The following is a 24,349-nucleotide window of genomic DNA, read 5'->3' as shown; positions in this document are numbered from 1 at the left end:
CTACAATGGATTTACAGTATTGGTGGACAGGAGAAGAGCAACTGATGTCATCTACCTGGACTTGTGCAAAGCATTTGACACTATCCCACGTTATACCCTTGTCTCTAAATTGGAGAGACATGGATTTGATGGATGGACCACTCAGTGGGTAAGGAACTGGCTGGATGGTCGCACTCAAAGTGTTGCAGTCAATGGCTCAATGTCCAAGTGGAGACCAGTGACAAGTGGTGTTCCTCAGGGGTCAGTACTGGGACCAGTGCTGTTTAACATCTTTGTCGGTGACATGGACAGTGGGACCAAGTGCACCCTCAGCAAGTTTGATGATGACACCAAGCTGTGTGGTCAACACGGTCAACACGCTGGAGGGAAGGGATGCCATCCAAACGGACCTGGATGAGGTGGGTCTATGCGAACTTTATGAGGTTCAACAAGGCCAAGTTCAAGCTCCTGCATCTGGGGTGGGGCAAACCCAAGCATGAATACAGGGTGGAATTGAGAGCAGCTCTGAGGAGAAGGACTTGGGGTTACCTGTGTATGAGAAGCTTGACATAAGACAGCAATGTGTGCTTGCAGCCCAGAAAGCTAACCATATTCTAAGCTATATCAAAAGAAGTGTAGCTAGCAGGTTGAGGGAGGTCATTCTCCCCCTCTACTCCTCTCTCATGACCAGGAGTACTGCATTCAGCTCTAGGGCCCACAGCATAAGAAAGCCGTGGACATGTTGGAGCAGATCCAGAGGAGGGCCATGAAGATGATCAGAGGGCTGTAGCTCTACTCCTATGAAGAAAGCCTGAGAAAGTTGGCATTATTTAGCCTAGAAAAAAGAAGGTTCTAGGGAGACTTTATAGCGGCCTTCCAATATTTACAGGGGGCCTACAGAAATGATGGGGAGACATACTTTATCAGGTAGTGTAGTGACAGAAAAAGGGAAAACAGCGTTGTATTAATGCTGAGTATGTTTAGATTAGATACAAGGAAGAAATTCTTCACCATGAGGGGGTGAGGCACTGGAACAAGTTGCCCAAAGAAGCTGTGGTTGCCCCGTCTTTAGAAGTGTTCAAGGCCAGATTGAACAGGGCTTTGAGCAACCTGATCTAGTGGAAGGTGTCCTTGCCATGTCAGAGGGTTGGATCTTTAAGGTCCATTCCAACCCAAACCATTCGATGATTCTATGATTCCTTAAAATAAATTCCTTTTTTAAATTACTCTCTGCAGCTGTTCAGATCAAGAATTATTTTGCACAGAGGTTCTTTCTGGATAAAAGGCTGGTGTGGTGTCCTAAATTACTTGAGGAAGATACATTTAAAAATTAACTCAAAATAATTAGTAATTACTTCTAAGTTTTTAGGTATTCATTACTTATCACAAGAGTGATAAAATTTTAGAGAGGATAAGCTTAATCACTGTTTTAAGTGAAAGACAGAATTCAGTTCTGTTAAAGAGTTTCTGGTTACATTTCATAGTAAATTCAGAAGAGTTGCTAATGTAGCTGTAACCGATATGTAGAGGGTACTTATACAGACCATCCCAATGTCTGAGAATATTTATATAAATTAGAAACATAACATCCGTCTCTGGGATAATATTCTACAACAGTACAGTAAGACATCTTACTGAAGATCTAAATGATCTTAAGTCATCTAACCATGATCAGAACACCATCTCTAACCTGGCCCAAATATAAACAGACACTTGGTCATTTCAGCCAGGGAATCAGTGTAGATAATGACGGCTTTATCCTTCTGTATATACAGTTGGTATACACAGTTATGGAAGTAAATGCTTCCTCATGCATTATTTTCAGTTGGCTACATATCGAATATGCTTGCATTACCTCCACTATTGTCATATATGAGCTCTTCTGTTATTCTTGATCTTCCTAGGACTTGTGGAATGTATGAAAATGTTAACCAGAATTTTTACCAAGGCAACAGCAAATCGGTGGTAGACCAGTAAATTCAGGTCACAAGATTATGTCCCAGTTCTTAAGCCAACTTTACACAATATTGCCAAAGTAAATATAAACCTTGCATCCTAAAAATAGTCCGTGTCCTCTTTGAACTTTGAAGTTTTGGTGAGCGAAAAGCTGACAGTAATAACATTCTTGGCTGTTTCTACATTATCTAACCAGAAAGATGTGACTGGGGGAATGGTAAAAGTAACCTTGAAACTTCTTTTTTTACAGTAAAAGTAAATTTTATAATGTAGCCCTATCAATTAACATAGAATATTGCAAAAGAAACACTGACTTCAATAACCTATGTTAGTCTAGATTATTTATTTTGACAGCCACTCAAGAAAGTGATGTTTCAGCTATGACTGCTGACCTTCCTCAAGGTTTCTTCCAAATGAGTCAAAGCAAACTCTCCAAATATCTAGAGGAAATGCAATGTCAAAACACTGATCTTCAGAATAACTGTCAACATGTATGACTAAATTAAATTAACCTGAACTGAAGATTAAATGTTGTTGTTCTGAAATGCATATCAATCTTTATATTCATTGAGGGAACTGCACCAAGATAACCTTGATAATTTCCGTGGATTTGGGGAGGAGGATACAAACACTTGGCTCCTTAAATTCTGCAGTCAGCAGTCAGCGTTGACCCGTGGAAACAATGAAAAGCCAATATTGTAGTATGTGAAACGCCAACAGTTTCCGTTTTAATATTTAACATCTGAGGTATTGACAGTGTTGGATGCAATTGCTAACCATAAATCATGCTTTGGGGAAAGAAGTTGTATGTTCTCACATATCAAATCACTATAGTTATTTAACAGCAGTAGTGTTATGGGGGGGTTTAATGGTTATGTCAGAGTTTCTGCAGTCAGCAAGAGCATCCAAAGACAGTTTGTATGAAACAACTGCAGTGCATTTAGGTTTTAAAAGCCAATCATGCTCTTCAGATCACTTTCACTGGTAAGAAAGTAAGAAATTACAGTAAAGCAAGGAATAAGCTCCACCAAGGACTAAACTACAGGGGTTACTATAGCTGCTATTTACAGAAGCAAAGCTTGGAAAGATTTTATGTAGCTATTAGTCATACATACGATCATCTTAAACATGTAGGCTTCCTTAAGGGAGCTGGAGTTGTACTGCTTAGCCCTCAGTTAGTTATTTAAATCTAAACTGTCTACTTCTCATCTCCCTTAATTTAAATTCCTGGCAGGATAACTGTGAGAGTATATGTGTGCAATTTTTTTAAATTTATTTAACTGAAAATAGAAGCCATTGCAAATTGGAAAAAAAAAAACAAAACACCTGGACCAGGCTGTTAGTTGTGAGACAGTCATCACTGCTTAGCACATGCCAAGTCAGGACTGTGTGTCTTGTTTTTTTTTCCCTTGATATTCACAGATAGGTTTCTTGTTATTTGAAAGCTCAGCAATTCTTCATTTAAAGCTCCTGTATCTCTTAACACGCCAGGAAAAGTACATGAGCCAAAATGCGCCTTTGGGGAGGTTTTACGCTGCTCTGCACGGTTGGCTGTTCCTACATGGAGAGTCTACAGTTATAGCATTTGATTCTAGCTGACATTTAAGCCGTCTGGATCTGTGAGGTTTTGAGGGTAAATTCAGTCCAGTTAAGATAGAGGTTATTCAAAAAATTTTAAATGGTTTCTTTTGTTTGTTTCGTGGTAGAGGCTGCTATCATATAAACTACTCATCAGCCTATTCTTAACCTTCCTGTAGTAACTGCAGCTCTAGGAAATATTTGTATGCATAATCCATGCAGTTGAAGGAGCTAAATTATTCAGTGAAAAATCTTATCCATCCTTCAAATCTTGGCAAAGCCTGCTACTGGACTATCACACTCTGATTCCAGTAACTTCTCCTTCCTATTGTTACTAGCAATTTGCTAGAAAAAAAAACTGCTGAGGTTTGCAATTTCTTATGAACTTATATGATTTTTAACATCTCTTTCCTTTCTTGTACTGCGTTTCTCAACCACAACAAGAATTTTGTGATGGACTTCCATTTCCCCTTCCTCAATTTTGTCTTGGTGGAAAGAAGACTGAGAAACTCCTGCTGATCTTGTTCGTCTGTTGGAAGAGTGCCCTGTACTGTCCTTTTCCTCCTCCCTCCATCGCTTCCCCAAGGCAGCCTTCTCTGCTGAGGGTCTCTGTTTGCCCTTCTGCTGCCTGCCTCTCAGCAGTGGCTCCCTAGTCATGGTCAGATGCAAAGACCATGTTGTTTTAACTTGTTCATTTCAAATAAAGTCGAAGAGCTAGACTTGTTTCCACACCTGGGGAAATGAGCCAGGGATTACCTAATTTACTTTAATTGATTCAGATTCTTAGTTAGTGTTCCAAATTCAAGGCTCGCTTACTACACTGTGAGCCAAGTTCATCAGCTGTAACTGCAATTTAGGTCCTTGGGCTGATGCTCCTTGGCTACTTTTTAAGGCTCTTCATTCGGAACGTGCTTGTTTTCTGTAAGGTATTTTCTCTCATGTTCAGTTTATCTTAGTTGCATTGTTCACTCCATGAAGAAGCAACAGATTGTGAGATGTATTAGAGTAATACTGAAAGTGCTTGTTCTTGAATACTATTGAAAGTTAAAAACAGGATAAAAAGAAATATCAGATACCGTTAAATGAATACTTTCCAAAGAGCAGAATAAAGAATGTGTATTTTTTTCTAACAAAAGAAAACATTTTTTTCTTAAATAAAGAATGTAATGCACATGACAAAATTATGTTAAGGATCCTTTACTGCAGACAGCTGTGTTTATTTCCTGAAAACCATGAAAGTGTTTTTAACAGTATTACCTAGTGCTTCATGCAAATAATTTGAAGTAGTTTTGGGGAATGATTAATATATCTCTCTTTGTATCAGTTTTAAGCGCACCAAACTTGTGAAATAATGTTGCCTATTCCCATCTATTCCCAATACAAAATGTGCATTTCCAAAGTGTTTTAGTGCCAGATACCTTTTCTATCTCTTCCAATATTTTTTAAAATCATAGACTCACAGAATATCCTGAGTTGAAAGGGACCCACAAGGATCATCAAGTCCAACCCCAGCTCCACATTGACCACCCAAAAAACAAACCATGTGTCTGTGAGCATTGTCCAAACGCCTCTTGAACTCCAACAGGCTCGGTGCTGTAACCACTGCCCTGGGGAGCCTGTCCCAGTGCCCAGCTCTGATCAAGATAATTACTCTAAAACAAGACTGAGCAAAGTAATATTCCTTCCTGGTCAGTTTCAGTTCAAGCCTGCATTTCTCAAGATCAGCTGAGATCACATGCATTACTGAGCATCAGTTAGACCTCTAATTTTCCTGTGTGAAAAAGCCAGGGACTAAGCTATATATACAAAAATGCATGGAATTTACTCACCTCAGGACATAAGGTCAAACATCTGCTTACTTTAAGCACGGTATTTGAATCTACTTGATCTTTATCTGAGGTGTAGGATAAAATGTTTGCATGGGATAAGTATGTTTTTGTCTTTTAAGAGACACTCATAAGTTTAGGACTCGTAAAGATGAACTACTGAACTATTGTAACCCATGGGACAATTCTGTCTTCCAAACCGATTTACGTAAAATCAAATAAATAGGCCTGTTGTCATTACAAAAAAATCTCTTGTTTAAAAAAAAAAAAAAGTACAATGAAATCGTCCCTTTTTTTTTTTTCCCCCATAATTTAAATGCCGATTACTGGCAAAAAAATCAACTTGTTATGATGAAATCTAAAAGAATGAGCCACTGACTGGATGGAATGTGCCACAGTCCCATTCAGTTCATGCCCCACAAGGTCCCAATTACATGTTTTTTCATGCCTGTAAAAGTAAAGGAAAAAAAAAAAAAGAAAAAGAAAAAAGAAAAAGAAAAAGAAAGTTAGGCTTAATTCAAATAGATTAGGGATGAATTAACTTTGAAATGTTAATAAGCCTATGAATCTCTGTATGGCACCCTTGTTTTAGACATAGTCCACTTGCACAATTTGTCTGTACCTATCCTGTTTTTCTTTTTCTTCTTTTTCATTTTCTTCTTATGTTTTTTTTTTTTTCTTTCAGTGTCTAACATACTTTTCCAGAATCAGTTGTTTTTATTTTATACAAGACATACTACTTAAACTGGATGTTGCAGAATTGTCTTCATTTCAATTGGACATAAATATTATAATTGTCATAATCCATGTTTCATCCTCTGTCTCAACTGACATTTAAATCAGATGAACTAGAAATTTTCATTGTTTTCACTTGAGGGAACAGTTTTAATATCGTTCTTTGAGTCATTAGGATACAAACATTTGTTCTCTACTTATTCTAACACAAATTCATTTAGTGCTGCCACAGCTTTCTGGGAAGGTTGGCGGTTTAGTTTCTTTCTGTACCAGGACAAGTTGCATTCCTAATACTTTACAGAATTTTATCACGTACCTTCTGCATAGTAAGTTGGATGCACCATGCAAGCACCCTAATTACTGAGCAGCTATAGCCTGATTGACTCTATGATACACAGAGTATAAACAACTGAGAGGATGGCTGTGGCAGGAAAGCTAATACAGAACGAATTTACACACTGTTTTTGTCTGGGATGGCTCTGATGTTCCCCATCACGTGGCTGGTTCATGTGCATGGCAAGAAGATCTACAGATAATTTCCACATTTCTGTTGCTCCTGGAAAAATGCATTCAATCTCCTCCCCATATTCTCCTGCATTGCTGCTGTCAAAGAAAACTACTAGAAGTACTGCTAGGAGTAGGGTCCTAGCTTCTACAGGGCATCAGTTAACCTGCTTGCCTCTTGTTGGCCTTGGCCAGTTTTTATATGGCCAACAATCTCCTAGAAGGAGCAAGCTGTTATATGCTTGATGATTTCCTAAAAGGAGAAAGTTTAGGTTTTATTTTTGAAACACGAAATTATTTTTCATGGTTTGTGGACCATTCTGGGCTCATACTGGGGAGTACAATGTACCATGTTGTGTTTTTTTTTTTTTTTCCCTACAGTACCAAGGAGTTATGCAAAGAGACTGGTTGACTTACCATTTAAAAGCATTGAAAGAAAATATCATGACTTAAGTTGTTTGTTACCTGAAAAGCCATTTTTCAATGGTCTTTTTTTTTTTTTTTTTTTGGCCCACATAGAAGAAAAGAAGGTCTTTCTGAAGGAAATACAAACAAGAGTGAGAGATCTAGCAGGAAAAAAAATGCTAAGTATTAGAATACTTAGGAGAAGAGGACTGTTAACATACAACAGAGTAAGCCTTATGGTGATGAGAGTTCTGCACTGCCACGAATTGCAAGCATTGTCTATGCAAAATAATTATGATGAGGTGAAGGTTGTAACAACTAAACAGGTTCACAGTTGAAAAGATATGGTTACAGTGGCTAGTGAAATCCTTTGAGCTTAAGTTTTATCAGATGAGTTTCATTAAGTCAGGATGTGATATAACCCTTCTTCACATCTTTGGAAAAGAAATAAAGAATTAAAAAAAATCCCTTTTTAAAGCGGCATGAAAGTAGATTATAGAACTATAATGGAAGAGACTCTCCATTAAAGAGAAGCCTCGTGAAAAATAAACTGGGATGTTGGAGCCAGAAGAATTAATTTCCTTCTGTAGTTATTGCCATGAAACATAAGGCAGAATCCTAGACATCCAAAATTTTGTCCTACTTGGTATGTCATGATAACAAGATAAACATGTAGAAATTTGTCATAGAGAGATGTCGTGCTCATGAATCAAAAATATCATATGTTGAACACCTAATAATTTGCCACCTGAAATGAATGCAAGCTAACTTTTATTTTTTTATTTTTTTGGTCTTTCTAGGCTGCACAGTTTACCTTTCTTAGCCAGTGTATGAATGGTTGACAGACAGTCATACAGGAGCCTTAACGAAGGGAAAAATTTTGACTCTTGCCCACCTTCTCCTCTACGGAGTTAAAGACTCCCTAGCTTACGTTGTGAGGCTACTGCAGGGCTCATGTGAGCAATAAAAGCTTTTGTGCGACCTTCACAGTCTAAGACAAGTGAGGGATGCTATGCTGAAACGACCTTAAAACAGTTTGATTTCTGAAACATAGATTCAATCAAATGAAGGAAAATACATGCAGAAGCACGTGCTGTCCTCTACATCAACAATGGCTGAATACAAAAGGAGCCTACATACGTATTTGTTAAAGGAAAACATCTAGCTTAAAGTACTGAAGATGAATTCTGCATTCAGTGGAATGCACAGCAAATATGTCCTTAAAACACAAACAAACCTATCTGCTATTCACACTATTTTGGCTCATGAAGTTTTAAATTATTTCAGTAGGACTTTACAAAATTTTAACATCATTGTAACTACAGTTTGGCTATAAGTGTTTTAGATAAAATTACCAGAGATTTCTATTACATATCTCAGACAAAAATGTAGGGTGGATTATCTGCTAATATCTTGGTAGAAAGCAATCATTTCTGTGACTCTGACCCCAGGATTTCCTCACCTCAAATTCTTCAGTAAGTGTGCTGACTTCCAGGATCTTAGACAGTTCTTTATTTTCCACAGACACCAAAGGACATCAGTAGAGGTGTCTGAAAAAAGAAAATCGGTACTATTTTGAGAAAAAAAAAATACCACTTCATTTTATGGCTTTCAGACCAAAATGCTTGCAATTTGAAAAACAAAAATGTGACCAGACTTGCTCACTCCTATTCCTTTTTAACAAAACTAATTCCTTAGAGTTGTCTTACTTTTTGATATGAGTAAACAGGAAGTTTTGTTTTTCGCTTCCTTTGAGCCTGTGCTCTCTTTATTACCTTCCACTTTCTTTTTATTTAACCATTGCCAAAACAATTTTAAAAAGAGATCCAAAAACAAAAAAAAAGAAAAAAATTATGCCTCTAAAGTCATACTATCTTAAAAATTTGCCTTGATGTCAGTTCAAGTAGACTTCTGCATTAATCTGATATTGCCTGTGTAGCAATACTCCATGCCCTTGTGATTTTTGTTATGTGCACACATTTTTCTAAAGCTTCTGAGCATAGAATAAAAAATCAGCATATCTTTTCAGTTTGTTTGTTAGCCATTTCAAGGTTATTTCAAGGATTCTTTTGTTTTCCTAGTTTTTATGGGAAAAGAGCTGTTTTATCAAACTGTTTATATCAAGGCAGTAAAAAACAAGGTTATTTGCAAGGAAAAGCAGGGTGCAGTGATAACAGTGGCAAAGGCCATTAGTAAATAAACAGGGATAAAGCAGAGTTCATGTAAATATTTCCATGGGTGCTAAAACCTAAATTTTGAATACAGCTCGGAAATTTAAGACTTCTTGTTGCACTAGCTAGAAAATGCAGTATCAAGAATATATTTTGAAGACAGAAAATGCTATTAAAATTGAATTTTTCATTCTCAAAAAATATTTATCCGTGTTGTTGATCCAGAATAAAACATTCAATAACTGTAGTCATTGGGGATGTATGTTCCTTCTTTCAGAAGGAACTACTTTTAGTTTTAGTGTTTAGCTAACAGCATTATCTAAGGATATTATTTAAATACTAAACTATTCTAAAAATTAAATTAAACCATTCTGAAAAATTAAACCAATTTCCAAACTTTTTTTCACCAGATCAAAAACTTAGCTTGTGGGTTTTTTGCTTGTTTGTTTTGGTTTTGTTGTTGTTTGGTTTTGTTTGTTTGTTTGTTTTAAACGATACAAATTGGCCTCTACTAGAATTGCTGTTATCTCTGAAAGCAAAACAGTGGCTACAGGCGAGGATGGGGAAACCTCTGTGCAGATGTTCCCGACATTAACTGAAACCCTAGCAAGTGCAGTCTGGACTAGGACCCTCAGAGCACAACCTGCACCTATATCCCTCATAGGCACGTATTTCTATGTGGTCTACTCAGAAACCCAGTCTGCACTTTCCCACTTCTCCACTCCAAAGTTTTAATTTCTCAAGTCTGCCTCTAAAAACCCTGGTCTTGCAGTCCTCATGTCCGACTTTTCACCTTAGGTATTTCTTCTCATACTGCCCCCAGTCCTCTCTCATTCCAGTCCCCAGCTTCTCCCTGTTCTTTCTATTCCCTGTGCTCACTCTCCTCATACCTGAGTGGGAATGTCTAAGCCATCTCATCATCTTGCTCCAGACCACCCGTCTGAGTCCAGCAGGTACCTGCTGCTCTGCCCCTCCTCTTACTAGTGTTCTCTGTACGGCCTCTGCTGCTTCCCGCACGCTGGGTCGAAATGGTGTAAAAAACAGAGAATCCGATGTGCTTGCTATGTCCTCAGTTACACACTTAGCAAAACAGTCAGAGTGTAAACATCTGCATCATACAAATGTTAAACCATGCTCTCTTTCTCAGAAGCAAAAGTCAGAGAAGCGGTGGAAGATAAGCCCATATTCCAGCTGCACAAGTGAGGATCCTATCGTGAAGCTCAAGGCATGGAGGACTGGGAATTAAGAGATCGCTTTGCTTCATTCCTCCTGAGCAAACAAGGAGTTTGCATGAGGTTGCATATTCAAGATATACAACAACCTGTCAGATTGACCTAACTAGGAGACTACAGATTTCTGTCTGCAGGAGCTGCAGAGACTAAATTCATCTGAGCCCTTGCTGAAGCTTCTGCAAGAGCCTATCATAAAATGAGACCAAATGGAAACAACAAATGAGAAATTCTCACTACCAAAATCCAGTATCCCAAGCCTTGCGTCTTGAGGGAAAAATGGAATTCTGGACTCAGCTATGAAGTCAAGGATGTGGCTTGATTTCTATGTGACTTGTGACTTCTATGGAGTGCTCCATGTGAAGAATCAGCAATGCGTGGATCAGAAACCAAGGTGATTTCAGAAAGTAACACCTTTCACAAAAAGCTTTTTTTGTTAAACAGAAAAGAAAAGAAAAGAAAAGAAAAGAAAAGAAAAGAAAAGAAAAGAAAAGAAAAGAAAAGAAAAGAAAAGAAAAGAAAAGAAAAGAAAAGAAAAGAAAAGAAAAGAAAAGAAAAGAAAAGAAAAGAAAAGAAAAGAAAAGAAAAGAAAAGAAAAGAAAAGAAAAGAAAAGAAAAGAAAAGAAGAGAAAAGAAAAGAAGAGAAAAGAAAAGAAGAGAAAAGAAAAGAAGAGAAAAGAAGAGAAGAGAAAAGAAGAGAAGAGAAAAGAAGAGAAGAGAAAAGAAGAGAAGAGAAAAGAAGAGAAGAGAAAAGAAGAGAAGAGAAAAGAAGAGAAGAGAAAAGAAGAGAAGAGAAAAGAAGAGAAAAGAAAAGAAGAGAAAAGAAAAGAAGAGAAAAGAAAAGAAGAGAAAAGAAAAGAAGAGAAAAGAAAAGAAGAGAAAAGAAGAGAAAAGAAGAGAAAAGAAAAGAAAAGAAAAGAAAAGAAAAGAAAAGAAAAGAAAAGAAAAGAAAAGAAAAGAAAAGAAAAGAAAAGAAAAGAAAAGAAAAGAAAAGAAAAGAAAAGAAAAGAAAAGAAAAGAAAAGAAAAGAAAAGAAAAGAAAAGAAAAGAAAAGAAAAGAAAAGAAAAGAAAAGAAAAGAAAAGAAAAGAAAAGAAAAGAAGAGAAAAGAAGAGAAAAGAAGAGAAAAGAAAAGAAGAGAAAAGAAAAGAAGAGAAAAGAAAAGAAGAGAAGAGAAAAGAAGAGAAGAGAAAAGAAGAGAAGAGAAGAGAAAAGAAGAGAAGAGAAAAGAAGAGAAGAGAAAAGAAGAGAAGAGAAAAGAAGAGAAAAGAAAAGAGAAAAGAAAAGAAGAGAAGAAAAGAAGAGAAGAAAAGAAGAGAAAAGAAAAGAAAAGAAAAGAAGAGAAAAGAAAAGAAGAGAAAAGAAGAGAAAAGAAAAGAAGAGAAAAGAGAAGAGAAAAGAGAAGAGAAAAGAGAAGAGAAAAGAGAAGAGAAAAGAGAAGAGAAAAGAAATACAACAAGTAAATACAGCAGCTCTCTGGCTACAAATGAGAACTGTGCCCACATCTCAAGGATGCACCTGAGCATACAAGATGCTTGTATCACCAGACCTAGCAAATTTTGCATGAGAGCTTTAAAATAAATAAATATATAAATAAATATGGAATAGTGTTCCACCTAATTCATGTTAAGGACAAAATAATTTAAAAATCCAGCCTCAGTGGTTGTTGTGATAATCCACTATGAAAGTAAGATGTCTATAATTTCACAACAGACAAGAAAAAAAATCAGCAAATACCACGGCTTGATGCTGCACAGCAGAGCCATTGCAATGGCTTCTACCATGCCTTCAGTTTACAAGCTCGGGGACACAGCAAAGTGTTATGAACCTAAAAAACAGTACTAGACTCTTGAAACCCTAGATTGGAAGGAATAAATACTACACTGATCACCTGACAAATCTTTCTCTATGCCATTAATGCAATGATAATTTTACAGTAGCTACAAAGTATTTATCATAAGGCCAAATCACCTCTATAATCTCTAATCTTAATAATATCTGAAAGGTATTCTATGATATTAAAGGACCTGAAAATATCCTAGATTGTCTACAAATAAAGGGAAAAATATGATGTCTTACAAGCTGTTGTTCATTTTTAATGATTAACAAGTTGAAATTTTTATCTTTCAAAGGCAGATCTTTATTGAAATTTGTACACATTTAACTGTCTTCCTGCAAGATCTGCTCTACATATTTCTGCAGGAGGTGTTGTCCTATTCTCAAAATTCGTAATAAATAAAATATGCTACGTATTGCCTTGTTACTTATGTAAAAGACAAACCTAATCTTCCAAAAATTGCTAAATAAAAATCACAAATAAGATAAAAAGTAGTATGAAATTAAGGTTCGGAAAATGTATACACAGACAAATTAAATGCTAGACACTAGAAAATAACATTTTCTATTTGGCATCTGCATAGCACAAAGGAATGATTAACAACAACAAAAAAAAAGCTAAATTGAATAGCAGGTAGAGAATGACTTCTAAAAATTACATGACAGTACAATGCAAATTATAATTAAAGTGTGGTTCTATTGAAATGTTATGCTAGGGTTCTGCTTTTGTGTTTTAGTTTCCATAAAAAAATCTTGTCTGATGCTTTGCTCTGCAGATTGTCTAGAGCTTTGAATGCCTCCATGGTTCTTCCTAAATGGTACCGCTAGCAGTAAAGATCCTTCAAACCCTAAGGCTTTGGTACAATCCCCAAGTGAGTTTGCGCAGTGACAAATGTCAAAAATTCAGTAGAAAATTGACAGAAAAAAAAAGGAGCAAACTCTAGATTTCTTAGCTGTATCAAAATTGCCAGGACATAATTCTGATGCTGTCATATTAGTAAAATATTTTGTCAGATTTCTAAAGAGCATGTTATATAAAATCAATAACAGATAGCATGTATTATTCAAGAGAACATTAATAAAAATAGAAATAGAAATAGAAATAAAAATAAAAATGCAAAGTAACTCTCTGCAAGCCCTATGCTTCAATATGGAATAAGCACTACTTCTATTATATCTCTTGGCTAATATTTTTTGTACTCAGTGAGAATGAGTCCATGGTGGCCTTCTGTTAAGGTATTAATGCCAAATAAAATATCCATTTATACTGTAAACAGAAATTTAGACAGGAGAGAGGTAAAAACTAATAAAATACAATACTTATTTACTTACATGCCTCTTAATAGTATTCAAACAAATGTATGGTAAACATAACTTGGAGGAAAATCAATTTTGCATTAGTCTCTAGTTGGAGGCACCTGAGATTTGTAGTGCAGCTGATAAAACCCAGTAATTTAGGCATATCGTCTTCTCGTCCAGCAGCAAAGCAGACTGTATTTACCATGGGATAGCATAAGTAACAAAGCCTTGTGTGTTATCCTTGCAAGCCTCTCCAAACGCTGGTTCCATCAATACACCAACAGCAATTTCATTTCCTGATCAGATCTAATTCAGCCACTTCAGGCCAGTTTTGCTTGTGCCAAAGTCTAGGAGATTGCAGAAACAGGGAATTGAGACATCCCATCAGTGAGGTAAATACACCTGAAAATTACTACACTGGGATGCTGAGGAGAGATTGCTGAGGCTTGAGCAGCCCTCTAAGTAATACTCTTTGTGGTTCAGCCATGTAGGAGTCCATCATACTACCAAAAGAGACTCGGAGCATGTCATGAGTGGCTCTGGAGGAGAGGGTGAAGGTCACACAAGCCTGCACAGGTCCCCTTGATCCTCACAGCCAAGGGAGAGGCTCCTGCAGAAGAGGGCTCACGCTAAGAGTCAAAACCCGCCTGCGTGGCTGATGTCCAGAAGGGGCTTTAGCCTTCCAGCCAGAAGACACTCCATGAGGCAGGTTTGAGGACTGCTGACATCTGACAATTCTGTCAACACCTTACTGTTTGTGTACCTGTGGGACCGAGAATGGATTTGCCCAAAAGCTAACACAGAAAATTAAAGTTTATCCACTCCAGTTCCGTGATTGAGCAGATGACTTGAGTAGTGCCAGAACAGGACAGAGTCCAAGGGCGGGTTAGTGGGGACACAGCTGCACCATCTCCATCAGCAGCAACCTTTACTTACACTGGATGAAGCCTTATCTGCTGGTTTCCTGCAGCTTTGTTTCCTGTGGTCGATGGTCACAAACCAGCAAGAAGAGCATGAACAGCAGCTGATGTTCTCACTTAGAGGTAGAGGGAGCACAGGTGAAGATTTGTTTCAGTGTGAATTCTGTATTGGATGCAACAGCTGGCCCCAGCTGCAACTTTTCCTTCAGCCAAGGCACTTGCCTCCATACAGATGCCAGTTTTCATGGCAATTATTAGGAAAGAGAATGCAGATGCAGACCTCCTACATGCATGGATATGTGAAAACAGAAGCCTAATTTTCACAGAGAATGAGGCAAAACTGTTTTTCTGAGAAAACTCATTCTGGAGAGGAATTGCAAATGAAAAGTTATAATAAAACTTTACTTCTTATACATAAAAAAATGGGAAGTGGCTTTCTGGGGAGTCCTCCAAAAGAAATGGGAGTTTTTTCATGGTGTTTTATTCATTTCATGTCCTCAGGTGAAAGCAAAGTGCCTGGATATTCAAGATAGCAAATGCTTTAGATTTGCTCAAAACTTACTTATTGGCTGAGAAAAGCTGAGTTACGTGGCATGACTGGCTTCATTAAAAAGAATAAAAGTTTAATGAATTAAGTTCAACAAGTTATGCAAAGTGGTAAACAGACAAGGTGGATTTCTCAAGAATAAACACTGATCAAAGCAACACTACTGCCTTCTCTGACAAGCTACAAGGCATGAAAGAAATCAGTGTGATACAGATTCACTTCAGGAAGGCTTTTGATACTCTTCTTCATAATATTCTTGAAAATAAATTAAGAAAAATGCAACAAATGGAATCACTATGATGCGCACACATGGCTAAAACAACAATTATAAAGGGTTTTTAAAGTTTGACGTGTGGCTCTCCAGCACTCTATCCAGTCCAGACAAGACCTATTCAATATTTTCACAAACAGTCTGTGTAACAAAATGGCTGGGACAGAATAAAAAAATCAGTTATGTTTGACAAACTGAGTAGCCATGATCAAAACTACTGAAATTTACCAAATGGAAAAAGAGTACTTAGTAGGGAGATAACAAATGTATAGCTGCATTTGTGTAGTAACTGGCTAGAATAGGGATCTAGGTGAAAAATAGATTTAAATGCTGCTGCAATAGAAACAAACCAACCACATTCAGAGAGGAGCAAGACTGGAAGTACTCATACGACTTTGTTTTGAGGTGATGAGGCTGGTGTTACGGACACATGAGAAATGCTATTTCAGGCTCCATGCTTCACCAGTAACGCTGAGAAACAGGGAGAAGTACGGAGGAAAAACAAACAAACAAACAAGGAGAAAAACAACTGACGAAGGGACACAGAACACCTGAATTTTTCATGTGGAGAAGGTAGATATAACTTTTATTGTATATGAAGGAGCTCCTTTCCCTTTATAGCAATCATTTCTTTTGCATTTCCCCATGGAAGAATGAAATAAAAATGAATGAATAAATAAATAAATAAATAGCAAGCTAGTTTGGAGTGAAATCTTCGTTAGGAAAGTCATGAAATACAGAAAGAGTGTTTGGTATACTACACAATCAGCTTTATTGATGGTTTTTAATAGTAAGTTAGATGCATGCCTCTTAGAAGTGGCCTAAGTCAATGCTGTCTGACTTCCTGACCTGACGCACTACAAACAAAAATCTTTATAAAGTTAAAAGCTACCAGACTGGTACCGCCAGAAAGATTGACCTGTGAGTCTGTATGAAGAAAATGACAGTGGCTCTTCAACAGTTCCACCAGTTCACAGCCAACAACATGAATTATCATCAGCCTTAGCACCTGAAGGTGTCGCACCCATACGCAATGCTCCTTCCCTCAGCACCTGAGGCAGCCTCGCTGTGAGGCTGGCCCGGGAGCCAAACAAGCCGTGTAGGCTCACGGGTCAAAGGTCTGGGCACACAGGTGCCTCCGTGGACTCAGGAAGACCTTGAAGTTCATTCCAAGTCATCAGTCCCTCGTGAACTCCAGCCCTTACACTGCAGCTGTCAGCTTGGGACACTGTGCGGGCTTATGGCTTCAAGACTGATGAGGGAAGACAGAAAAGGAAGGGAAAAACTATGTTTTCTAAACCAGAACTGAGACTAGCGTGAGGAAAAAAGAAGGTGTGTGGAGCTGGGGGTCGGCCTCTTGTCACAGGTAACTAGGGATAGGACTAGGGGGAATGGCCTGAAGTTGTGCCAGGGGAGGTTCAGGCTGGAAATGAGGAGACATTTCTTCTCAGAAAGAGCAGTCAGGCACTGGGACGGGTTGCCCAGGGAGGTGGTGGCGTCACCGTCCCTGGGGGTGTTCGAGGAAAGGTTGGACGTGGTGCTTGGGGACGTGGTTTGTGGGTGACATCGGTGGTAGGGGGACGGTTGGACCAGATGGTCTTGGAGGGCTTTTCCAACCGTAATGATTCTGTGAGATGAAGCAAACCTGTGTGGGGCTGTTTGTTGAGTGTTTGTGCTTAGGGACTTCCCCAGCTCAGAGCAGCCTTACACCAAGCTATTTTTATTTTTACATCATTTTATTTTTTGTGAGGAGCTTCCACCCCTGCCCTTTCCTGGGGGGCGACCGCGGCGAACCGCCTCGGGGCCGGGGACGGGGACGGGCGCGGGGGGGGGAAATCTCCCCTCAGCCGGGGGCGGGGCGATGAGCGAGGGGGCGTGGCTACAGGCAGAGGGGGCGCGGCTAGGCGCGAAACGGGCGCGGTTAGGCGCGAAGCGGGCGAGTCCTTGCGGCTCGTCCCGCCCCTCCCGCCCCGTCCGTGGGGCGGAGCCGGGCGGCGCCTCCCGCAGCCCTTCCGGGTCGGCGCGGGGGCGGGGCGCTGCGTGACGCTGCCGGAGGCTGCGGGCCGCGGGCCGCCTGTCATTGTTCTCGCGCTGCCCGGCGCCGCGGGGCCGTTGCGGCCGTTGCCTTTCGAACCGCTCCCAGGCGGCGGCGGCTGGGGCTGGGCGGGCGGGCGGGCGGGCGGGCGGGGGGGGACCGAGCGAGGGCGAGGCGTGGAGGCGGCAGCGGGCGGCCATGGCCTACGCGTACCTCTTCAAGTACATCATCATCGGGGACACGGGTGAGTGCCGCGGGGGGGCTCCGGGGGGTGCCGGGGGGGGAAGGAAGCGGGGCTGAGGGCCGGGCCCCGCGCCCGTTTCCGCAGTGCTGGCGGCGTCGACGTGGTGGCGGCTGCGCGCCAGGGAGGCGGCTCCTCGGCCTCCGCCCCCGCTCGGCCCCGCGCTGCCCCTCCTCCTCCTCCTCCTCCTCCTGCCCGCTCCGGCCTCGCCCCGGGACCCGCAGCCTCACCGGGAGGGGGTTCGGGGGGCACCGGGGAGGGGGGGGGGGGGGGCCCGGCCGCAGGGCAGGGCGGGCTGCGGCAGCGCGACATGGCGGCGGGGCGGGGGGAGGCGCCGGCACTGCGGGGCCCGCAGCCGGCAGCGCCCCGCCTCGGCCTCCCCGCCGCTGCCGGCCCGAGGGGGCGGCCCCGGTCGGGGGGAGCCGCAGGGAGGTGTGAAAACGGGGTGTTAAAAGCCTCGGATCCTCCCCGCTTTAATTAGTCATCGTTAACCATTTTTTTTCCTGAGGCGCCTGTGGTCTCTTCTCCTCCCTCGCTCCTTTGCTCGCCCCTTGTTTGCCCCCCCCCCCTCCCCCTCGTACCAAATAGCGGTGCTCGCAAACACTAGAGGCATAAAACGCCTGGCACGCTGACAGAAATCGCTGCTGGAAGCCCCTTTGCCGACATATTCAGTGCCCCCCCTTCCCAGCACACTGGGGTTGCAGGTAGCGTGCTGTCGTTCGCAGTGTTGTCAGGGCCAGGTGACTGCCCTAGTGACCTGTGGTGCTCGTGTGTTCCGCATCCTTCGCGTTGTTTTCCCCGTAGCTGGATAAATGCCTTCCTCAGGAGGGCTGATGACAGCTGTCATTTTACGTGCTGTGCTAGGGGTGGCTCCGTAATTGCACTTCATACCTGTGAACCAAGTCATGCTGGGGTGTAATTATACACTGCAGTTGCATTACACGTGAGGTCATTAAATACACTGGATGCAACAACTGTTGTGTTTTTTAAATTTTTTTAAACCTACATTTAAACTCTGCAAGCTCTTCTAGGCTACTGCAGTAGAAGCCGTAGTACAAATAACTATTAAGAGGCATCACAGTCTTAATGACCCCCTTGGAAACATTAGGCTTTAGACGACAAGTGGAAATCCCGTTTGTTTTTTTGTTTGTTTGTTTTTCTCCTGGGTATTCAGGTGAGTGGCAGCTCACCAGACCACAGGACGGGATTATACCTGAGCAGTCAGAAGTGCGTCTGCCCAGGGCGATGCAAAATGGTAGAGCAGAACTCAGAGCGACGGTGCTTTGGAACACGTGGCCAGTTCTGGTGCATCTCCGAAAACTCTGATTGTTAAAGAGGGCAGCAAACGATCGCTTTGGTACATTGACCGTGTACTGATTAAATTTTTACAATGAAACATCCTCAGTGTAATGGTCCGTGTTGCACTTCAGCATTTCAGTTGCTTGAAATGCGAAATGCAGAAGGGATGTGTGGCACTGCTGAAGTTGATTCAGCTGCTTAAGAGCCAAATAGGGGAATAGTAAGGTAGAGAAGGGAAGACAGCTCACAAATTTGTTATGTCAGTTTACTTACTTATTTATAGTTCCCGTGGCTTTTGTTCAGAGTTGCTGCAAGAAGCTAATTAAAACCAGTGCAGTGATCGTTCTTGAAGCGACCTAAACATGCCAAGAGTGGAAAGTTGATTTTGCTTTCGTTTTAATTTCCCGTGAGCTCTTAAGTGTTCTAACACAGCTAGCACCGAAGAGCCAGCTTACGTTGTGCACCGCTGTTTGCTGCCAGGAAGTCTGTGCTGGTTTAGGTGTTACTGCTGCTCCTCAGCCACAGAGCGTTGGACTCAGCTCTGGTGGTGGAAATCAAGAGTGGATGGGGGCTGTCCCCATCTGTTCCAGCGGTGTTTTGCCACAGCCTTGCAACCAGTGAGCATGTGCCAGTGGCCTTGCATGCCATGTAGTTTTCGTAGCAATGAAGACATTTATCTCTGGAGCTTGATTGAGAGCCTTTGGAAGTGGATCAACTGCTTGGTGACTCAGCAGTTAGTTGTAAACAAACTGTAGGAGAAAAGTAAGGCGGCAGCAACCGAGGGCAGATGTTAGCATTTAGCTCCTCTTCTTTTTCAGCACTACAAAGCAAAGTGGGTTATGCAAGCCAAAAACAAAACAAGAAAACTTGCAGTTATACAAGACACCTGCACATGTCTTCTCTGTATTGTGATTCCAAATGTTTCCACCTGCTTAAACACGGGAACTCAGTGTGATCTCAGTTTCTTAAAAGGACAGCCCCAGAAACTGACTGTGCAACGCTGCCTCTTGCCCAAGAGGTCTTGTCTCCTCGCCTGCATCATTGGTCATGGACATTCAGTGACTTTTTCTTTTGCTGGTACTTCAGGCACTATAGCTTTATGTACACAGGACTGATTCTGTTGTGGTTGTTACATTTTTTTTATATATATGTAAGAGATTTAAATACATTTTTCCCTGTAGTTGGAGAGGTTTCGTTTTGTTACGGAAGAGACCTGAAATACTGTGACTGTTTTTCAGGTCCTCAAACAACCTGGTTACAAATCTGTATGGGTTTTGCCTTGTGTCAGTGGGACAGCAGCTGTGGAATTCCAGTGTTGATATCTTTAAGAGAAAAACACAAGTATTAAGGAACACTGACTGCTGTTAATCCAGAAACGTCTTCTGGTCTGGATATTTCCAAAACATTATATGAGTTTGCAAATGCATTCAGGAGCACATATGGGGCGTTCTGCTGAGGGGTTTTCTTATGAGACCTTTGCCCTGGTGGCTGATAACGTCGTTTTCAGTTTGGGTGCCTGTACGAGTCATGTAGCAAAGAGCTGATGAGCACGCCATCTACGCTTGGCCACCGATTGAAGTCGGGGTGGACTTTGATCTGAGCCAGGACAAACGCAGCACACAAGTATTGCCAGGTTTTGCAGTTAGTGAGTGAAAGTCCTTTTTTTTTTTGTTACAAGTTTTTCTATATGGTGGTGAAATCTCGTTTACATTTCTATTACTAGTGATGCTTTACCATTTGGGAATAAACTCATACATAAGACCTCTCCAAATGCTAGGGGTGGATTTCTTTCCCCAGAGTATTTAATATACATTAAATAGGGTTTTCCGTTACTAGAGTATGTTTAGTTCTTCCCATCAGAGACTGTTACAAAACTTTAGTATGCTTGAAAGACCAGTTTCGCAATGGTTAGACTTCTTGTCACCATCGTAACTTGTCAGTTGTACTCCATCTACATGTCTGCATGTGATCGGTGTTACTGCATCTCCCACGAGCAGGTTTGTCTTCCTCTTTTCTTCAATGTGTTGGTTCAGCAATCCTCAGAGTTTCTTGTGTAATGAGCTTTTACTTGCCTTCTGATTACAGCAAATAGCTGCTGCCTATAAATCAAGGATATCTCCAAGTTGTTCTTTTTAGGGGAAGATGAGAGAAAGTAGGATTGCTTGGTGATCTCACTTTCCTGACAGCTTACTTTACTCGAGAAAGTCAGCTGTTTAACTTGCTCAGGATATTCTCAAGAGCTGAAATGAAGTAATAGAATTGGCTTTGGTTTCTGTCCTTGTGAAATGTTTCCAGTGCCACTGCACTTTGTTCTGGGACAGCTGTTGTTAGCTGGCAACGTGCATGGCAAGAGCCTGTTGCCTTTATTTTCTACAAGAGTTTAATAATAGTTCTTAACTAAACAGGTTTTCATCCCACTGGAGCTGGAATTAATGATTCATGGTAGTTTTGAGAACAGGATCAGGACCTGTGCTACTTACCTCTTGCCTTGAGAAGCTTTGGGTGATGCTTTGATCCCTAAAAGTGCAGGTATTAGATGTTGTATAAGTACATCTTAGTTTCATCGTAGTTTGTTATGATCATCCAGAACACTAATAGACTTTCTACAGCCTTGTGTAGTTTTAATTTTGTTTGGAAGGAAATTTTGTTTTTAAAGCCTGTAGAGTTAGCAGTTGGGTACTGTTACACTAGATGCAGAGTGATAAAGCTGCAGCCTCCTTCCAGTTTGCAAATCTGCTCATTTTTACATAGAAATGAGAAGTTGCATTATTGCCTTCAGATGCGTTGTTGTAAATAATTTACAGCAGTGTTTGTTTATTTAGGCATTGAAGCTGAATCATCTTCAAAAGAGTTAAAAAGCCATTTTTACAATATTGCTGTTTCCAAAGACAAGTAGCCAGCTTGAACAATTTCAAAGGTTATTTTACTTTCTTGTCCCTGCCTAAATTGATATGTGGAGTCCCTTTGCTCTGCAAATAGCAGTTTGGAACTTTGTAGTCTCTCCTTCCTATTGATTTTAATATTTTTTTGTTTGTTCGATGTCAGAGTTGTGTCTGACGGACACAACTCAATATGCAACTCAACGTTGCTGAGTTGCGCAGACGTGGTGTTTGGAAAGGAAGGAGAGGAGGAAGGAGCTGCGGCCTGTGCTACGACAGGGGCTCTCCAAACATCTGGAAGCTATCTAGAACAGTGCAGGCCACCATAAAGAGCTAGAAGTAGCTCATAAGCCAGATTAGAGATCTGTATCTCGTGACAGTTTTACTATTTAATTATCTGCTTTAAATCTGATTTAGTTTTAAAGTTTGTTATTTGAGACTTGCCTGTTGTTTGAGACTGTCTTTAGCCTATTTTAAGGTCTATTTTTGTTTGTTTTCTTAAGGGAGGTAAGAGAAGCCAGAACCTTGTTTCATCTGAGCTGGTACTGGGGCTTTGGTTACCTGGGCATCAGAACTTATAGAGGAGATTATGGGTGAGAGGAGGAGGTCTGGCTCTTCTTATCTTGTGGGCAATTTTCGTACTCTACCATGAGCTGATTCAACTCACTAATGCAGCAGAAAAGTCCCTGCTTTTGGGGTTAACACTCTACTGGGTGGGTGAATCAGCTGAGTTAGCCCAGGAAAGTGCTTACCGAAGTCTGGAGTACTCTCAAGGGAGAAAAACGGACCTGGGAGGCTGGGTGAGATGCCAAAGGGGGAGTAGGTCTTCGTCTCTGTGCGTGGTGAGCTCCCTTGTGAAGCAACAAGGGAAGAGTAGTTGTGTGAGGTGCCTGAGCTAATCCGGTGTTCAGCTGCTGCCAAAATGGGTGGACCTGATTGCCGCTCCTTGTCCTGCCTACGGGCTGCTCCTGCTTCCGAGCTGTCAGCATCGGTACTTGTCCAGCCCTTCAGAGAGACAAATCGTCTTTGTGAGCTGAACCAAAACTACGCAAACCAAGCAAATAGCTGGTACGATCGGAGAAGTGTAAGAGCCATCCTGAGCGAAGGGGTGGAACTGCGTGGGAAGGAGTGAGTCTGCCCGTCAGAGGCAGCTGGCGGTTTCACTGGAGAGGTTTGCCTTCACAGTTCAGTTTTAATACCCGAGCTGGGATGATTGCGGCTGCACTTCTTTTCCTCTGCCACCTTTCTTGGCATAGAGCAGTGCTTACGTGAACAACTGAGGAAGTGACCTTAGCCCTTCCCTTCCCTGCTTTTTTTTTGGCATTGTTAGTTTTGAGACAGATTAGCTTTCGGAGACACTCAGCCAAACACCAGTGCTGCAGAACTGGACCACAGCACCTGGTTAGCTTGGTTTCAGTTGTTGAGGATCCCTGCCTTGTGGCTGTAAAATGGGTAAATGAGTTCAGTGGTAAGAAACGCCTGGAAATGTCCCTTGTGTGACAGCAGTGCACCTCTGACTGCAGCTGAAAGATGGTCAAGGAAAAAGAAAAGTTTATTCGTTTATTCCTTTTTCTTTCCATGTGTTGCTCAAGGCAGGGGGAATCACGGGAGCTGGAAGGGGAGAAGGAACCAAGTCTGCTTTCTTGGCAAAAGCCATTTAACTGGTGTAGCTGCATCATCACCTGTGCTGTGGTTCCAGAGCTGCTTTTTGAGTTGTCACAAGTGCAGGATGCTTCTGTGAGAAGCAAGCCTTCTCTTTGCTGTTTATTTTGTAGCCCTAGACTCATGCACATACTAGTATTTTGTGTGGCTGTGGCTTTCTGCTGGATCAGTTTCTTGATTTAGCTCACTGTGTAACCTTCTGAGTGAGGAGGGAGAGGTTAGCCCTGCTGCTTGGCTGCTCTGGCTTGCTGAGCACTGAAATGACCTCTGGTTCCTATATTGGGAAAGGAGGTGCTGAAGCACCGCTGGGCCGAGGTGGGCAACAGGAGAGGTCTGGCAATGCTTTGCCTAGGGAAATGGACTGCAGAGCAGCGCTCAGATAGAGAGGAAGCTGTTACGGGAGGCAGAAAAAATTTGGAGACCAATCCAGGCTGATGGTTTGAAATGCAGAGATGGAGGGGAGTAAAGCAGTACTGCAGCGTGCCTCCACATCACCGTCTGGGTCCTAAGAAGTGCTGGAGTGACCCTAGAACAGGTACCTGCAAAGAAGCGTGCTGCGCCCTTCTGAGCACGTAATCTGTTGGCTTAATTTGCTCCTAAGCAAAAGCTTTTGTTTGCTGTGTGTGTTGGTGAAGCGTACCCAAGATCTGCTCATTTCTTGTTTAAGATGCTATGTTTTTTTCTTTCCTCCTGGGAAAGGTTTGTCTGAAGCAACTGTTGGAATAAAATGGAGAATGAGTTAATAAATAACTGAATCTGTCCCTTTTGTGTTCTACAAGTATGGTAAGGCATGCCCAACTTCTCTTCCTAGGGTGCCTGCTTCATTCCAGGTCTAAGACTCACAGTGCTGAGTGAGTGAGGTACCTGGTAAACAGCTCGAGTCAACCAGTGTAGCTGGCGTAAAGCATTTGTATGCAGTTTAACTAGCTGCCACACTACTGTGAATTGATCTTTGCAGCATCTTTATGTCACACAAGA

At 41.4% G+C, this 24,349-nt stretch overlaps 1 protein-coding gene and 2 long non-coding RNA genes across 3 annotated transcripts in view; 2 read left to right on the top strand and 1 right to left on the bottom strand.

Annotated features, from left to right (window-relative positions):
* Positions 1–5,581: 5,581 nt before the first annotated feature.
* On the bottom strand, positions 5,582–14,550 carry LOC310894141. Its single transcript, XR_014579596.1, has 3 exons — positions 14,454–14,550; positions 8,446–8,533; positions 5,582–5,787 (listed from the first exon to the last, which is right to left on the bottom strand). It is a non-coding gene; the product is annotated as an uncharacterized lncRNA (long non-coding RNA).
* A 2,718-nt stretch (positions 14,551–17,268) lies between these two features.
* Positions 17,269–24,349, top strand: part of RAB2A (RAB2A, member RAS oncogene family) — a 42,894-nt gene continuing 35,813 nt past the window's right edge. The window contains exon 1 of the mRNA XM_083823900.1: positions 17,269–17,534. Within this exon, the coding sequence (XP_083680026.1) occupies positions 17,489–17,534 (46 nt within the window). The 5' untranslated portion in view covers positions 17,269–17,488. The remainder of the gene's footprint in view (positions 17,535–24,349) is intronic.
* Positions 17,551–23,822, top strand: LOC310894138. Its single transcript, XR_014579594.1, has 2 exons — positions 17,551–22,880; positions 23,724–23,822. It is a non-coding gene; the product is annotated as an uncharacterized lncRNA (long non-coding RNA).

Source organism: Anser anser, assembly GCF_964211835.1.
Source record: "Anser anser genome assembly, chromosome: 2".
Taxonomy (NCBI): Eukaryota; Metazoa; Chordata; class Aves; order Anseriformes; family Anatidae; genus Anser; species Anser anser.
Note: the sequence above shows the minus strand (reverse complement) of the source record. Positions and strands in the feature narration are given on the sequence as shown.